Consider the following 18,129-nt stretch of genomic DNA (forward strand, 5'->3'; position numbering starts at 1 on the left):
TGATTATAAGCCTCACTTTGGGTTCGGACCAAAATTTTAGTTAAAATGGTGCGGCTTATAATCGTGAAATTATTGGTTTTTGTTAGGGACATTAGGCCAGGCCAATGTGCTGGCTGCACAAAGGACTCAGAAGGCAAGTTGCAATTTCCTCATTCTGTACTGGCAAAAAGTGCTCCCCTACTGTACTGACACAGGGCTGATTGGAAATTTCATCAGCCCATCCTTCCAAAACAATTTCCCCTATTTGCCCGAGCTCTTGTCTGCCTCAGCAACATCAGTAGCCAGTGATCACATTTCAAAGAGCTGGTCACTCATGCAATAAAATTGCCTGTTGCACCACACAGTAGCTCCTCATCAGGACCTTTTCACACAGCAGATTCAGAATCTATTTCATAAAACAGAACTAGACTGGGGAGTTTCACTGAGCAATTCCACCAGGCAGGAAGTGCAGTATATCATTAATATTTTTTTTTTTAAAAAAGGGAAAGAAGCAACAAAAAACTGCCTTTAATGTGCTACAGAGACCAGACACTACATCTTTGAGTTTACATACTTCATGAAGTTATTAGAAACAGCTCTCTACCTCATCCCATCTTTTACTGAATGGGTTATGTTTGCTGCAGGAAAGATAATGAGACTGAGCCTAGGAAGATTCCCCTTTACAGAGGAAATTATATTGTGATGACATCTAGGTCTACTTGAGATATGTTTGTTGATCACAGAAACGTGTGTTGAGTACTTAATTTTATTATTTTAAAATGTATCAAAAACATTACCTCTAAGCATGCAGTTGTCAATTACGCAAATTATACAAATCAGGTTTCAAACCATGACAATTTTTTTGCCTTTTTCTTAGACAAGCCATACCTGAGTCCAAATAAACCAAAAAAGACCATAACTAATGAAAAAGAAAAAACAGATTGGAAACTTATTCTGGTTATAAATGAAAAAGTACAAAATTTAAAATATTTTCCTTAAAATCCAGTTTAAATTAAAAGCAAAGTTTGACAAAAAATTTAAAAAAAGACTGAGCTAAACCATATCATAAATTAACACCTAGGCTGTTAATCCCTTTCAGCTACCAGTTCTCTAGTAACACGTAACAGTTCATTCAATGTAAAAAAAAAAAAAAGCAAATAGATATTTTGACTTGCAAAACAAAATATTGTTAATTGCACACAGTCCTTTGTGCACTCCCACCTCTTTGCACACTGAAATTCCAGCGTGCCTTGAGCCAGCCAGGAGCGTGGGAAGGGTCCCATTGCATAAGATGTTATTAAGGCAGCAAAGCCTGGCTGCTTAACTGCAGATACTTAAATACTCAAAATAATTACACAGATTACTGCAGCCACAGTGCTGCTGATCCAGAGCAGCAGATAGCTGTTCCAACACCCCCTCTCCAGGTGCTTTCTTTGCCCCAAGGGCCGAGCTGGGAGGTGCTGACCCTTGGTGTTTACCAGGAGGCAGAACAGGACTGACCTCCACTCCTGCTAGACCCACACGCTTCCAAGTGATGCGAGAATTCCCCAAGCACACAACTAATCATGCTGTAGCAACAAAGTAAATATGACTCCCACTGAAGTTAATTTACAGGCATAAAGAACTTTTCCTTCCTGCTCAAGCCACTGCAGTCAAAGGGCAGTGCTTAGTAGAAATATGTTTAGAACCTCACATTACAGTATTTCAGATGTCAAGCGTCAAAACATATTCTACAACAATCTGGGCTAATTTTAATTTTTCAGATGTTTGCTCAGACCTACAGAAGTCTGGCACAAGATACTACATACTAGTTAAAGCAAGCAAGAAATTATAAATATTTGTTTCAAATATTTGTTTCTTCATGGGATGGTAAAAACCCAACCAAAGGACCTAACAGAAGAAAAATTAAATACAGTAGTACACTGCTGTTAGCAGGCAATCTTTAAGTACAGGTGTATGCAGCTACAGCTATCTCTGAGCATGCACTCCCTTCCCATTCCCCAATACATTTTTTGGGTGGGGATGTCTTTTGCTTTTTGGGGTTTGTGGCTTTTTGGTTGGTTGGTTTGGTTGCTGGGTGGAGGGCTTTTAGTTTGCATTTGTGGGGGTACAGCTGTTCTGTCTTGCTTTGTTTTAAATAAAGTTCCCTGCCCTGTCTGCAGAGCTTTTTGTTCCTCTTGTAGTGGCAGTGCCATGAGAAGCAAGCATTGAGCAATGGGCTGGAGAGAGAACTAAGAACACAGGCTCTTAGTCAACATCAGGAAACTATTTCCACTTCAGAGCTCAGGAAGCTTCTCGCACTTGTGTCACATTCTGCTGAAGAAGAGAATCTGCTGTCATGCCACACAAATGTAAACAAACCTATCAACAACCACTGGACTTAATTACACTTTGCTGTTTCTTCAAATTTGCACTACTGCTCTTCCCAAACAGTGCACAACCCTCAATCTCTGTTTTGTTTTCTATAGCATACAAAGGCAGCACACATATTATTGAGTTAGTCCAGAGCTATGCACACACTGGCTTGCCAAATAGCTGCTGCAAAACAGCAAGGACAACTACCAACTTCTTCCTTTTCACCCTTCAGGAGTCACCAGTTTGAATCTTCCCTCTACCCTGCAGCTGCTGTTCATACCTCTGGCACTGGAACCTTGGGGATTTTCATCTCCTGTCAGATTTGGGTTGAAGTACTTGAAGGTTCAGTGGTACTGGGACAACGGCACACTTTAATGCACATTAATCAGTCAGACAAAAAAGGCTCAGAGGTCAGCTCTGAAGTTTTTCCAAAAATCCCCACTAGATTACACTCATCCAGAAAACATCAGATTTCTTATTGCAGGAATTTCTTGCAGTACTCATTTCAGAAGTGCAAGTGCAGGCCGCCAAACGCCCCCTCCAAGAAGTTGACCACAATCTATTTCCAAAACTGGTACTTCTGCTTGTCCTCACAGTTCAACCACTGGAAAGTCAGAGGTGCAACAGAGACATTTCAGTATTTTCATTCTCTCACAAAAAACTCAAAACATTTGAACTATCTTTAAGAGGAACTAAATGGACACCACGTCGTGCAGAAGAAAAATTAAGCTACATCACTGCAACTTAAAAATTGCAGAATGAATCCACTCCAGTGACTGCCATTAAACCACTTGTACTTTATGATTTGCTCAAACACACTAACCTGTGTACTGCATTTTACCTCAAAGCATGTAAATCACATGCTTGACAAAATGTCAAAGTAAAGAGCTGTCTTTTAAGGCACAGCCACAAGAAAAAAAAAGAGGGAAAAATGTCTGAAAATATCTTTTCAACCTAAAAAAGCAAAACTAAAATCAAGCCTGGCACCCACCATCAGAAATACATGGAAACCCAAACCAAGGACCATGCTAAAAGTAGGAAATTGCAGGTCTCCTGTGTCTGGAGAGAGAACAGCACTAATTACAAAGTGATTAACTTCTATCAGAATTTTCATTGTGTCAGTAAAGAAGAAGGAAGGGCTGAGGTTGTTGTCATGCATTTGGCATTCCAGATTCAGGTAACACCACCTTCTTTGAAATGCTTACATGGATCCAGATTCTGTATCTTGGGGGAATATTAACAGTGGTTAACAAAGTGGTTGAAGGGGTATTATTTCAAGAGAGAGTCAGTGGTCTCACACAAGCTCAGTCCTCTGGATACACAGAATGAAAATGCTGAAGTGTTACAAAATACCAGCAGAACAGGAAACCATGGATGGGCATCCATCCAATTTAATAAATTAAATATTAGACTAAGTTTGGGGATGTCTCTTTTAATTTTATATCAGATATTTCTATGTTAGAGTCAGTGGGGAGTCATTGGATGATATTTTACACAGTCTAATAATGATGCTACAGACACACACGAAGAAGAAAAGGTGCTTTATATAGGTAAATGCTTAATAATCATAACCTCAGAAGAAGTGGTGTGTAGAGAGATTAAATGGAACAAAATTAGCACTAATTTGTCTTGGGCAATCCTGAGGTTGTTCTTTAAGGAAGGCAACGACATGGCTACAAATTGAACATCCCAAACGGCACATGGCACCATTCCACCAGCAACCATCCCTGTGGGACAGTCATTCCACAGGCAGGGTGGAGTACTGGGGCACTAATGACACAAGCTAATTCCTAATTATCCTGCTATGTAACACCCTGCAGGGTTGCAGGGTTTTTCCCTTGTTAAATATCAGTCAGTTTACTAAGTCTTTTTTTGGTAGGCTTTTAGCAGCTAAACAATACTGCCTATATTAAATACTACAGCAAATAGGAAAATTACATAAAGTGAGACAACACTGGGGATAGAAGTGGTCTTGGTCAGAAAAAAAAACAGATCACTGGCAATTGAGTGAGAAAAGACTCACAGTTCATGGCAGGGCCAAGAGACCAGTTAAAAAGCAGCAGAAGTAAACCTGAGGATCAGTTTAAGCGCTGCACTTTTTTTAGTGCCTCTCTGTAGAAGTTAGACAGCACAGTCACAGACCACTACAGAGCTGTCCCAGCTCCTCTGTGTGCACAGGAAAGCTTTCAATTTACTTTCTTACTGGAAACTGTTGAAATAATTCAAGGCTATAGGAAAACCAAAGCAGTCAGCAGCCATACCATATAATCTACAAATTATATCCTCCTGTTCTACTTTCCAGCTCTTGTCACTGAAAATGCTGAGGCCCTCTGCTTACTTCTAGCTACTTTTCCAGAGAGGTGAAGTGTCCAAAACCAGCTGCATCTCCACACAGTGCTGAGCCAGCATGACAGAGGAGTGTGTCCAGACAAAGGCAGCAAAGCTGGTGAAGGGTCTGGAACATAAATCCTATAAGGAGCAGCTGAGAGAGGTGGGGGTGTTTAACCCGCATCATTGTATTCTTTGTATTCTTGAAGAATACCTCAAGGTATTAAAAAGACTCAACAAAATATGTACAGACATACAGCATAATTTATATTAAAACAAACAAACTAGATCTTGACTGGATGGCAAGCTGTGAAAGAGAGAAAAATTTAAATATTAACTGGGGTTCAAAAAAAAAGGCACCAAGAACAACACCCAAATACTGTTAGTGTGAACACAGCTTTTGCCATCATATCTTTTCGGCAAGTTTCAAGTGCTATTACTGATCTATGACCTACAGCACACCCTAACAGCTTTTCAGTTGATAAAACAATAATAAGAAGTAGTACAAAAGCTTTCCATAGTGTTATATTTATACAAAAGCCTTGTACATAAGGGAGGTGATGCCAGCAGTTTTTCAAAGAAGCCACAAAGTGCACATGTTTGAAAGTTATCAGGGAATTATCTTTTATTGAAAGAAAGTAACAACAATAATGGTAAAATCTGTTTCAATTCAATTCCTAGAATCCATTTTGGGCAATTAAAATATATTTAAAATTAATTTTGAATCTCTAACATTAAAATAGTGTTTTGTGCACTACACTTGAAACAATAAAGTGTACTCTTGTGAAAGATTTCATCATGAAGTATTGGGTGGTTTAAACATTTTGAATACTTAAAGATTCACTACTAGGGTAAGACTATCATTCTCAAAAACATGCAAGAAGGCATTCAAAATACTGACGAAAATTCAACAGTGCAATTCTGAAAAAAAGTAACCACATAAAGAGATGATATTTTGTGAGAGACTGCTGCAGTGTTCTGGGACAACTGAAATATCCTTGGTATTTAGAAAGGGGGAAAGTTCTTAAGGTAACATCATAGTCTCAAAATGCAACTGCTTGAAAATCTTATCTGTGAAATGCTTTTGGCTTGTTCCTCCCAGCCCTCTAATCCCATTTCACTAGTTAGAAGGTGTTTTATTAACAGTCCAAACAAAAGAGAAGCAAAAAAACCCTTGAAAACATTAGCCAGCACTATAGGACCTAGGACCTTCAAATACACAGTATAAAATCTAACAGTCCACATATTTCAGGCAATTTATTTTCATACAAACTTGAATTTTACCTAATTACATCCCAAATAGATATTTTTATCCTAGACACCATACCACTTTCTAATCAGTGCCTGAATTCACAAGAGGCTTCTTCCCTTGCCAGTGTTTTGCTTTTTAACTCCCTAGCATTTTACTGCTGGTTTTGGTCTGAGTCCACGTGAGTGTTAAGTGTCCTAAACATGCTCACATATCGATCTGCACTTGATTTTCCACTCAACAGCCTTCCCACATGTCTGCTCCATCCTCTTCACTCCTGGTGGATGCCATGGATGCAGAAGGAGCCTTCACCCACAAAACACCTCTCTCTTGAAGCCAGGGATGTCAGGGGCTGGTGCAGAGGCTTGCCTTTCCATCACGTTTATTCAGCTCTAGTACTACAGCAGGAATGCACAGCCACATTTGCAAGAAAGGCCCAGTGGGAGCAATTTGTCACAATATTTACAAATACAGCACTGCAGCTAGCACTGATCTTTTCTGCAGCTGAGATATCTGATACAGCCACGCTCGCGCACGCACAGACGTACGGTGAGCGGATCTTTGGGACTTAAATATCAGTGCAGTGAAGAAAAAAAAAAAGATCACATTCATCACATTTCAGCAGATCTATTTTAATGTGTGAAAAATAAAAGCTGCTTCCCAAAACTTTAGCCGCGACAAACAGGTCTATCATTCAATCTCAGCAAAAATGAAATATAGCAAGAACCAAGAGCTCTTTTGCCTTGAAAATCATGAAAGAATTTCCCTTCTGTTCAACTGAAGTAACCTAAAGACTAGAAGAACTCTCATCTGAACTCTGATTTACACTGTTGCTCCAGTCATCATGATTAACTTGAAATCTGGGCTGACATTACTAGAATCTCTAGCAGGTACATGGTACCTTCAAATGCTTCATGTGTTATCCCAGATTATGTTGCTCAAAAAATTCCTAGCTCAGGAAAAAACCCAACATGAAGGCTGGATGCCATTTCATCCACTCCCATCCCCTCTGGATCTTCAGAGGGGATTTTAAAAAACACCTTGCAAAATTACAGTAACCTTAACATTCTTTTCCACAGAATTTAGAAAGAAAATCCCAAACATGAAACCAAAACCCCATACCATTATAAAATAATCTACTCTTGTTTTCTGCTTCTGTGAACAGAGAATAATAAGGTATTAGAGACCACATTATGTTATGTTGAGTAGAAAATAATGAGAGAATTGAAAATACATTTGCTATCAAATAGCTAGATAAACATGAAGTTATGATGAGCTAAGATTGCCACTCCTGGATGGTACCCATAATAGTTTTCGTTAGGTCCTATTAATCATCAAGGAGGAGTTTAAAACGGGAATTCAATAAAACAATTAATGGACAGAATGCAAAAAGTACAAACAAAGTCTTGCCAAATCAATAAAACAATTTGTTCACAGACACAAGCCACAAAAGCTTATCTTGACATTAAGTTCCGTTTGCTCAGATAAGGAAATAAACCAGCAGCCGCAGCTCTGCGACTTTAAAGAGAGCGGGGAAAAAATTGTTAAGTGTCCCAATTCACTGGTAACAGCAATTCCTTACATTATCAGGACTCTCTTACATACAGCACTGACAGTAACCATGCTCACAGCAGAGCAGCTGACTTTGAACAAGCTGACCTTGAGCAAGCCAACGACCTCAGCAGCATGTACTTCTGGCTTATTTCACTGCAGCAGCAAAACAGCCTCACCATCTATAGAAGTCTACCGTTCCTGGCCACCACCCCTGACTATTTTAAGATATCCCAATACACTTCAGTGATGCACAGTTCAAAGTGATAGAATAACATCTGCTAGCATGTTGAAGTGTAAGTTGTTTACAGAGGCATTTTTAGCTTGTTCTTCGCACCGCGCTTCCCAAACTGACAGAAAAATCAATTGGTTAACAGAGCTTTGCTTCTTATTTAAACATACCAACCCCAAAATTTAATAAATACTGAGCAAGAATTTTAGGCATCGTGAAAGGAGAAAAAGCCCCAAGACACCCCACTCTAGATAAAGCTCATTTAGAAGCTTCAAGTATGCAACAGCAATGGGTGAACTTGAAAAGGCAGCTGCTTTCCAAGATGTCAGTTTTGCACAACTTCTCCCCTTGCTCACTGCTTTAAAGAAAAGCTGTATTGAGAGAAATGCTTATTTGTATACAAGTTTTTAAATTCTATTTTAAACATGCAGAAGTTGTATGCTGATCTGATATTAGGAGAAGGTAATCCTCAAGTTACTCAAATGCAAGGGTTGTGTCACTGAGTCACAACAACCCATCCTGCTGACAACCCCAACCTACAGAGAGAAAACATTCAATTCCCAAAACCCACTCCAGGGAGAGTCACTGTCACCCTATGTTCTCAGGAGTCCCTGGAGTGACAAGGACCACATCTAACAAAGTTACAAAGGCCAGGGAGAAAACAAGCCTCTCTGGGAATTTATGGCTATGAAAGAATGCATGTAAGAAAGGAGAACAATAACTCAAGTAAATTGCGTAAATTTGAGGGGGGGAAAGCCAGCATAAGCTGATGGTGGTTTATTCTGAAACTTAGCATGAAGCTGCAAAAGTCATAAATAAAAAGCTGTCCTGCTGCAACAGCCTCAGAGCATGCACAGAGTCCAGCCCATGGGTAGTAATTAAACCACACAGCTCAACCACTTTATTCTTCTTCCAAAACCCTTTAAAACAGAAGAGCCCATATCAGGCCAAATTGCTCTTTGAGCAGGACTGACTGGGCAAGTGAAAACAGTGTCATGACCACAGAACACAATTATTATCACTTTTCCTCTGTCCTCTCTGATCTTCATGGGAGAGGACAGTAAGAGAAGGAGAGGGGGAAAAGCCTGCTCTCATCCACCAGGAACACATCCAACAGCAATTTTTCCATCTCTCTGAGCTCTGTTGCAACACTATTGACATTTGGCATTTTGTCTGGAACGAGCCTGTTGATTAGCAACTACCCTTAGTTGGAAGGCTGGAGGGAGAATATCACTGTCCAGTTCTGGAATGGGGTGACTGCACTGAGTGCATCTACTCACATCACTTGCTTTTCCTTATGAGTGCACTGCTGAATACCCAGGATCATATCTTACTGCTGTCACCAGTGGAACAGAAAAACATTTCTGGGCTACGAGCATCTCTTACTGACCAGACACCTTCCATCCTGCCACATCACTGCAGCTGCCCACCAGCCTACTGGTGCCCAGTTTAATCTGGAGATCAGTTACATTGCTTCCCACTCACTTTGTTTTCCCAATTAATTTGGCTGTGCTAAACAACAATTTTTCTGCAGACCTCTGGATGCCAAAGGAACATCCTTTGGACGGGAAACCAAACCATATTTTCAGTCAAGCTTCCAGCTGCACTCTACCAGCAATATAATCTGACACTGCACAAAGATGATGATGTTTTCTTTGGAGACAGGAGGTGAAATAACCGTGGAGGCAGCTACAAGAGCTGATGATGAGCCAGTGTTCAACTCCCTTTGGGGGCTGTGCTGCAGTGAAGTAGCATGCTCACTCCCACGCCTGCAATGACTGCTGGCAGATCCACAATATTAAAGGGTTTTATGAATGATGAGTTTGGTAAGGTTTACTAGAGAGTCATTTTCAAAATCCCCTTAGGAAGACAACCCAAATTAAATCAATACGAAGGTGATTCCCCTTGAAAAAAAAATTAGGTGGTAATTCACTGAAGAGTCAGCTCTGAATGCAATACACTGAGAAGGCCACTGCTTCCCATGGCAACAGAAGGGAAGGTGACCTGGCTCCCTGAAGCAGATGGGCAGCACCACCCTGACCATTTCAGCCTACTCCTCTTGGAGGCTGCTGCCCATTGCCCACAGCCTTTTGGAAGCCTCTCTTCTCACACGTGCTTTCCCAAATGCATCTCACCTCAGCAAAGAGGCAAAACAAAGGAAAATGACTTCCAGAGAGAAACACCCTGGGAAAACTTTCTGCCTCCCCAGATGAGCACAAGAGACCAGACTTAGAAGCAGATGTTCTGATTCTCCTCCTCCACAGCCTGCTTTCCATTTGGGATGCAACACTCCCCTTTTCATGGTTTGGGGCACAAAGGACAGCAACACACTTCTCACACCATTTCCATAAATGACAAAAGCCTGATCACCTATGCTGTATGTAAGGGTATTTTCTTTTGAAAATGTACACACTGCTTAGTTATTCACCTCCTTAGATCACTCATAAAAGATCAGCAGTCTTAACGTGTGAGGCCAGAAGCAGAAAAGGGCTTCAAATACCAGATCTCTCTAGTCCACAGCTATTAAAATCCAGACCAGCATAAAAAGAGCACGTAAGCACAGACACTGCCTTTCAGGGAAAAGAGCATTGAGAATAACATCTGATCTTTAAAACAAATAAAATAATCTGTGACTTCAGACAGTGTATTGTAGCTATTCATTCACACCCATACTCAAAAATTTCTAGCAGTACAACAAGGAGCTTCCAAAAGGTAACAAAATGTCAAAATCTATTTTTCATACTTCTTTTAACCATTTTCTTATTTTCTCTTTGCTTGACAAAGCTGAAACAGCAACAGGGAAACAAGTCATTATGGCTCCATACAGTCTCCATTTTTCTGCTAGCTTCTACCCTTTTAAAATTCAATCAGTCTCACTTGTTTAGGACCTCTCCTCATACAAAAGTACCCTAATAACTCAAACAATCATCATCAACTCACCTCTCCTTCTGCTGTAGGCTAAGGTAACTCAGCCCATTATCCATTCACCTGCCTACATTATGTTTCCCTCCTTAAGTCCTAATCCTCTTATTACTCATTTTTCCAACTCATTACTCACTTCCTCTGACAAATGCAAAATAGTGACATTAGAATTCAAAATAAACACCCTAACACTGGACTTGTGGGGTTTCATTCTAAACACTTCATTCTCACAATCATTAGTTCCCTATGGTCACAGGAACAAAAAAACAGAAGCAATGATCAGACTGGGAAAAAAAAAAAAAAACAACACCAAACAACAACAATTCAGTTTTGTAAAACTTGTTTCAACATGTCATAGTCAAACAGTCAAACCTACACTATCACTACCAGGTTCTTCTAATACAAAAAGCATTTAAGTACAGTTATATTTTATATATAAGTGCTCCTTACTTGATTGACAAAAGCACAATCTCTCTTAAAATAAGATTCTTAAAATTCTCTGAAGGCCCTTCTTGTTCTTCTCTAAGACTTTTCACTTCAAATTTCCCCAGTATCATCTATTTTAAAACTTTTTTAATCAAATCCCTATATTTTTATATTATTTACACTAGTAAATGTTCCAATGGAACAAAAAGAAATTTTGAGGAACTGCCAGGCTACACAAAGTCAGTTTGAATCACACAACTGGTAGAGAGCCATGCATTCACGATGAAATCCAGCATGGTGAAAACTTGTTCAGAAGCAAAAACTTTTGTTGGAAATAATTTTGAAGTATAATTATTTGGTTTTTTTTCAAAATTATCTCAACCGATATTTATGTTAAAAAAATTCAAGTAGATGGACCCTAACCATTTTTCTCCTCTTTATGTCCTCTTGATTTTCAAACAGTACTGACTTAGATGCCACTTTATGGAAGGATTATAAAACTATAAAGAACAAAGAATATGATCTACTGAAGTTTGAGTATTTCTTTACAAAGGACTTAAGCATAACTCAATAACCAGGAAATTTCAGGTGCACGTGCCATTTGAGTCCATATCATTCAATATCATTGAGGCAAAACAAGTATGTACCCACAATTCTTATCTTATTCTTGGGGGATGATATTGTTGAATAAACATCCACAGGGAACCCCACTTACTCACACTTGAGTGCAATACAAGCATCCAAAATGCCAAGGAGCTGCAGGCTGATCCTGCCAGCAATGGACATGCCCATCCCCATAAACATGCCAGAATTCTACTGAGAGCTGCAAAGCAACATCAAGCCAAGTAAAACAGAACTACAGTACTACATTTTTATGTAGGCAGCTAAAAAACAACAATATCTTGTCTATTGAGCCATCTGAAACAGAGAAAAAAAAAAAAAAGCTGAGTAGTTGGTTGAGGCTGAAGTACTACAATAGGACCACCCAGGTTCTTGGGGAGAAAGAAGGGGAAAATGGCAATAGCTCACAATAATCTGTAATTGCTTCAATAAATAAAAAAGTCAAAATAGGTAGGGAAGCATTCTCAGACCATGCATCTTGAGTATCTGCTAGATTATGATTCTGTACAGACCACCTGAAGGTAAGACTTTTGCACTTGTCTAGAGCCTCTCACAATTCCTGCCATCAGCCTGGCCTGATTTGTCCTGAACCACAGTATCTTAAGTAGTGTTTGTACAGCTTTTACACCAAAATGAACTCCCAATTTACTTCATTTCTCACTCCCTCTCGTATATATTTTTGTATAATGTGAACATGCATCAATCCATAATTTAAGTTTCCCAATTTAGTTTTCTGTTGATGAACTTCGTGTAGTTTTTAAATCCTCTGCTGCAGTTTGCAATTAAGTAATAGAGAGTGCAGGTGATGAATTAGAATATTCTATGTGAGCACTGCACATGAAGCATTCCTGTTTACAAGCTACAGTCACAAAATAGATTCCTCTGGCATGAACTCCAATCACTAATTTCATCAAGCCTAGAATTGCACTGCAGAAGTTTTCATTTCCAGCATGAAAAGCTGTAAAACATTTAAAATTTTCTTCAAAGTACTCATTGTCCTAGTTTACCAGCTTCTTACTGAATTGGCAGACTGGCAATACACAGCACTACTGCCCATGATGCAAAGCAAAACTGAAAAAGATCTTCAATCAAGACAAGTTTAGCTTATAAGAAAAACAAAAGGACTAAATATTGATAATTTTTACATGTCAGGCAGATTGGGTAACTATTCAAAGAAAGCTTTAAAAAATAACTAAACAAAACTATCTTTGGTATATTTGGTAGAATATACCAAAATCACTTTAAATGCCCTGCTGGTATCACCCTAAACATTTAAGCATCCCATCACTCCCTAACTCCAGAAGTTTACTGAACTCCACAGCTGCTGAAGGCACTCAGTCAGAATGGAGTTTCTAAGAACTAGGGAAAATATTTACAAGTGCTGGAGAAAAACAGAGGCATTTACATAATCTTTGGCAAGAGGATGTAGAAACATGGCACTTCTAGTACACTGTCCAGCTGCTTACAGGAAAAAAACCCATCATGCTAGGAAGGCTGGAAAGACATCCTAAAAAAGCAAGTGAAAGAATTTTTTTCCTTTTCCTTTTGAACAGTTGCAGAGGTCTCAAAATAACAGCATGGGATGACTTCAGAGAGCAACGCAAAACATACTTCCATATAAAAACATTCAAAGCAAGTATTCACATCCAAAATGGCAACCAACTACATAATTTTCACATTCCATAGATGGCTTTAGGTTTTCAAATTATTCTTACCAGTTACCTGGAGGAGTAATTATTTAAGCCATTAAAGAAATGCTGAAACCTTGTTACACAACAGGTAAAAAACCAAAATAAAAGACACCTACCTGTAATACCGAGATTGTAAATAAGTTGAACAAATAGTCTTTGATACATGGCTGGCAGACCCAAAGTCTATGACTTTGACCCGGTAAGGCTGCCGAACGGGATCCACCAACATAATGTTCTCTGGTTTGAGGTCAGCATGGATTAAACCCAGACTTTTTAGTTTTTTCAGTGCAGTGGCCACCTGTTGCAGAATAGGCCTTATTACTTTCAGCTGCAGAGGGCTGAACTTGTTTTGTTTCAGGAAGTCGTACAAGTTCTGTTCCAACATCTCAAAAACCAGACAAGTATGGTTACGATGCTGAAAGCATTCATAGGCTCTCACAAAGTTAAACTCATCAGCATTTTCAGTGCTCAGCCTCGCTAAGATGCTCACTTCTATTTGCCCTTGGCGCACGTACGAAGGATGGTTCTTCAAGATTTTGATGGCCACGATCTCGTTCGTCCCCCTTTTCCAGCACTTCACTACTTGTCCAAAGGTGCCTCGTCCCAGGAAGTCCAGGACCTCGTAGGTGTTTTTCACCGAGCACAACACCTCGTGCTGCACTAGCTGGTAATCTCCATCCCCGCTGCCCCCGCTCTGCTTGGAGGCCACCACGGTCACCGGGTTGCCCACGCTGGTCTGCAGCATGGCAGGCAGGATGGACAGCTCGTCCACGATCTGCATCGTGCTGCTCTGGTTCTCCAGCTCCTCGCTCTTACGCTTCAATCCACATCGCTGGGCTCCCTCCAGGATATCCGACCGCCTTCCTTGTGTCCCGGGCGCCTCCAGCTGAGGTTGCTGCGCCCACGCTGCCAACGCTTTTGTAGCACCTGCAGTATTTTTTAAAGCAACAGCATTTGACTGCAACCAAAAGCTCTGTCCTTGAGGTCTATCGAATGGGTTTTTAGTCTGAAAGAAAGTACTAACCCTGTGGGGAGAAATTCCAAAGTTTTTACCGTTCACATAGATTTGCGGGAAGGTTCTTTCGTGGTACACACAACTGCTTGGTTCTAGTTTGAGTTTCTTCACACTACAAAAGGCACTTGACTGGGTTTGATAAACATACGGTGGATAGACCAAGACTTGTGAGGCCATACCTACAGGGGGAGAGAAAAAGACAAAAACAAGTGAAAATTATGCACATTCCCAAGTTCTCCAGAAGCTGCTACTTCAAAAAGAAAAATCAGGACACAACTATGCTCTCCAAATGAGCTGGTCTAAAGTTGTTTGCTATTTAGTTTCTTGTGGCCAGAACAAGGCCCTCACGCTTCACCAGTGCCCACAGAAGGACTTTCGCAGCAGCAGGTTACTGCAGATAAGTGCTTTAGCTAGTTGCACAGGACTGAGATAGGCTGCAGCAGAGCACTACATCGCATTTTTCAAGTGGGGGTCCTACCTTTGCGCTGTTAAACTCAACTTTCATTTAAAACCTCCCACCATTTCTACACACAAAAGTAGCACAGTGTTCAGTAACACAACTGAAAAACCAAATTCAAATGTTTAGCAGTGATGACATAACTCAGAAGTTCTTACTTGTGAGCCAGTGCTACCTGTTACACAAGGTATCCAACCTATTCCTTGTAAACACCATCAGGCTTCCGAGAACAGACAAATGTCACAACTGCCACAGATCAAAGAATTTCACTGGGATGAAAATGAAAGTGAGCAAGCCATGTGATGGGGCCCAAAATAGCTTAGGGGGCATGGGTATGTACACATAAACAACGACAAGGTTCCAGTAACTTACGATGTACAGTAACCTAATCCATTCACCAAAGGCAGGTGCTCTCCCCGAGCTCTGTTCCACCCCACTGCAGAAATTCAGTGACAGAATCATGGGAATAAAGGCACTGAGTTGACCTCCCAGGTGTCCTCTATGCACTGACCCAGTGTTCCCTTCCAGACCTGTGAAACACCAGCCTTAAACTTGTCTGTCGTGTAGTTAAGCTAAATACTAAGAAAAAGGCTCTGGATGGACCCCAGTGTAACCACAAGGTTTCAGGGAAGTTATAGTTTATACCACTCTGATCAGCTCCCAGAGACAAATTCAGTACCAATAATACCTTAATTAGATCACTTAATCATACCAAGCACATGAAAATTCTGGTAATAGGCATTTAAATTGCAGATGACTCACATAAAACTTGAGCTAGACATTGCAGTGACTCTGATCAAATGAAAACTAACCAAAAGCACAGCATAATTATTCTGAAGCTGTGATTTGATTTATGCAAATGAACATTTAACTATCTTAAGAGCAATTAAAATAATCATACCAACACCTCAGTTTAGAATCCTCTAATGGGTTTTGTGCCAGCTGCAGAAGAAAACTTCAAAGCCCTCTCCTTCCCAAAGCTGTTTTCTTAGAGCCAGACGTGTAAAGAGCTGGAGACAGCCAGGAACCAGGCAGCAGCTGGGCTCTTCCACCACCAAACATGATGGGACTGCCACTGGCCTCCTGCTGCACACCAAGGATTTAGCACCAACTATTAACTTCAAAACACAGGAGAAAATTCCCCAAGCTCTTGACTTCTCTGTTAAATAATGTGCCTCATTATAAGTGCATGAGCACTGACTATTGCCTTTTCTATCATAATTATATCTAAATAAATCACTTACACTGATCACATAATTTAGATATCCAAAAATCAGCCCTCACTGCCTGTCCCAAAAAACACAAACATCCAAGCCTCTCTGGAGCTTCCAGTGGCACCTGCACCAGTTCAGGCCAAGCCAAACCTTCTATCAGCACCTTATCATTCCTCCAGTTCTGGGATTACTCAAATATCACACCTGCCAAAGACACTAAAATATCAAAATTATACTTGGGAGTTTTCTTCTTAAAACCTTCTCGAGGTTCCCACTAAATAGTACTCTGCTTGCTTTTTCATCACAATCCCCCTACTTTTTGACACACATGTACATGAAATAAGTAGAATATTTAAACACAAAAAACACTTCAAAGAAATGTGTGTTATCCCAGTTTGCTGACAGGGGGGTTCAGGTGACCAGAATCACTTTCCTGACTCACATACAAATCTAAATGCTGGGCAGGAACAGGTCCCCTGCACTTCCAAGCAGGAGGGAGTGTGGACACCTGGCCCACAGGTGAGAATGCCAAGCTGCAGCAGCTCCATCTGCCCTGGATCTGCTGTGACCTAACAGCAAAAATCCTGCTCCATTCAGCTACTGGAGAAGGTATTTGCCTGGGTAAGCATGTCAGCAAAGGGGAGGGCACTAGATGATGATGATAACAACTACTTTGAAAAAACTACACTGAAATTAAAGATGTTTTCAGAAGACAGGACATCCTCACCTGAGCCTGTGAGTACCACTGGCATTTAAAAACATGTACATTTTCTATAGCTCATGCTGTTCAAACCAGTCCAGAAGGTCTGGAGGAACACAGTCCCAGCTTTCTCTTCAGCATTCATTTCAGCTAGATAAGAAAAACTAGGCTATCATCTTTTGGGGTTAGCGTTTTTCTCACAGGCCGAACTCCATGACCCTGAACTCCGACCACAGTAACAGCTCAGCTCTCAGATAAGAAATGTTTACTGAGTTATTACAAGAACATTTTTAGCAACTCAAAAAAAAACCCTAACAAAAAGAAAATTGAGCACTTAATAGAAGAGATAACATATCCTGGAAGAACAACCTTTGATACAATCATGACAGACCGAACTAATAAAATAAAATTTTACTCTACACAAAACTAGACTACATTCATCTAATAGTACAATCATCTAATTCCTTACCTTCTCCTAAACATTTCTTCATTACTCCCATCATTTTGCTTATCCTTTTCTAAACATACACTTCTAAATGCCAGTATCATTTGGAGAAGCTACAGTACCTTCACATAACCAGTGAATAAGGTGTTCTTGTGAAACAGGAACACAAAACTCTGCAGCATCCTACACCTTAAAGACCTCTGCCACACACTCACAGGGCTCAGAAGGCATGTCAGACAGAAGCACACTCTACCCAACATATATGCAATGAAATCCATCAGAACAGCATGGAACTATCCAATATGACCAGCTGCTGGAGACCTTTACTTTGAGGAGCTAAGTTGATAAACAGAAGTGATTTCCCCCCATCCAGATGAAAATAAATCCCCACAGACAACAGAGCTGCACAGCAAACCTTGAAGAGGAAGGGAAAATACCACAACACCCTCTACTATACCAGCACAGCTGTGTTGTAAGGAGTTGTTTGTTGGTTTGGGGTTGTGGGATTTTTTGTGGTTGGGGATGGTTTGGTTTTTTGCTTCTGTTTTTCTTACTGGGTTCATAAGCTTTTTTTTTTTAAACTATTTTTAGGTATTTGGATTATGATACAATCCTATGGATAGCTACACCTGAAAGAATAAAGAGTTATTGTGTTGCAGGTTTTTTGTTGCCCCTTTTTTTTTAAACCAAGACTCCCAGAAAAAAAAAAAAATACACAGCACATTTTACGCTAGGAGAGAGTGCATCATTCTTTTCCCCATCACAAAACATTTCACTGAGTTCATACATCTTTCTGCATACTTCTTAATGAGACTGTTCCTGCTTCCTCATACAAACTGAAGCTGGTCAGACTACATCTACATTAACAAGCCCAGCAGCAGAATGAGAGGGATGTGCTAAAGGAAAGAAAAATCTTCTGTGCTCATTTCAGGGAGGTTACACAC

General features: G+C 40.2%; 1 protein-coding gene across 4 annotated transcripts in view; it reads right to left on the minus strand.

Annotated features, from left to right (window-relative positions):
• HIPK3 (homeodomain interacting protein kinase 3) overlaps positions 1-18,129 on the minus strand; it is a 65,739-nt gene that overhangs the window by 36,343 nt on the left and 11,267 nt on the right. For all 4 annotated transcript variants that reach the window (XM_033062589.2, XM_033062591.2, XM_033062590.2 and 1 more), the window contains exon 2: positions 13,471-14,548. In XM_033062589.2, the coding sequence (XP_032918480.1) occupies positions 13,471-14,546 (1,076 nt within the window). In that variant the 5' untranslated portion in view covers positions 14,547-14,548. The remainder of the gene's footprint in view (positions 1-13,470; positions 14,549-18,129) is intronic.

This window comes from Catharus ustulatus, chromosome 6, assembly GCF_009819885.2.
Source record: "Catharus ustulatus isolate bCatUst1 chromosome 6, bCatUst1.pri.v2, whole genome shotgun sequence".
NCBI lineage: Eukaryota > Metazoa > Chordata > Aves > Passeriformes > Turdidae > Catharus > Catharus ustulatus.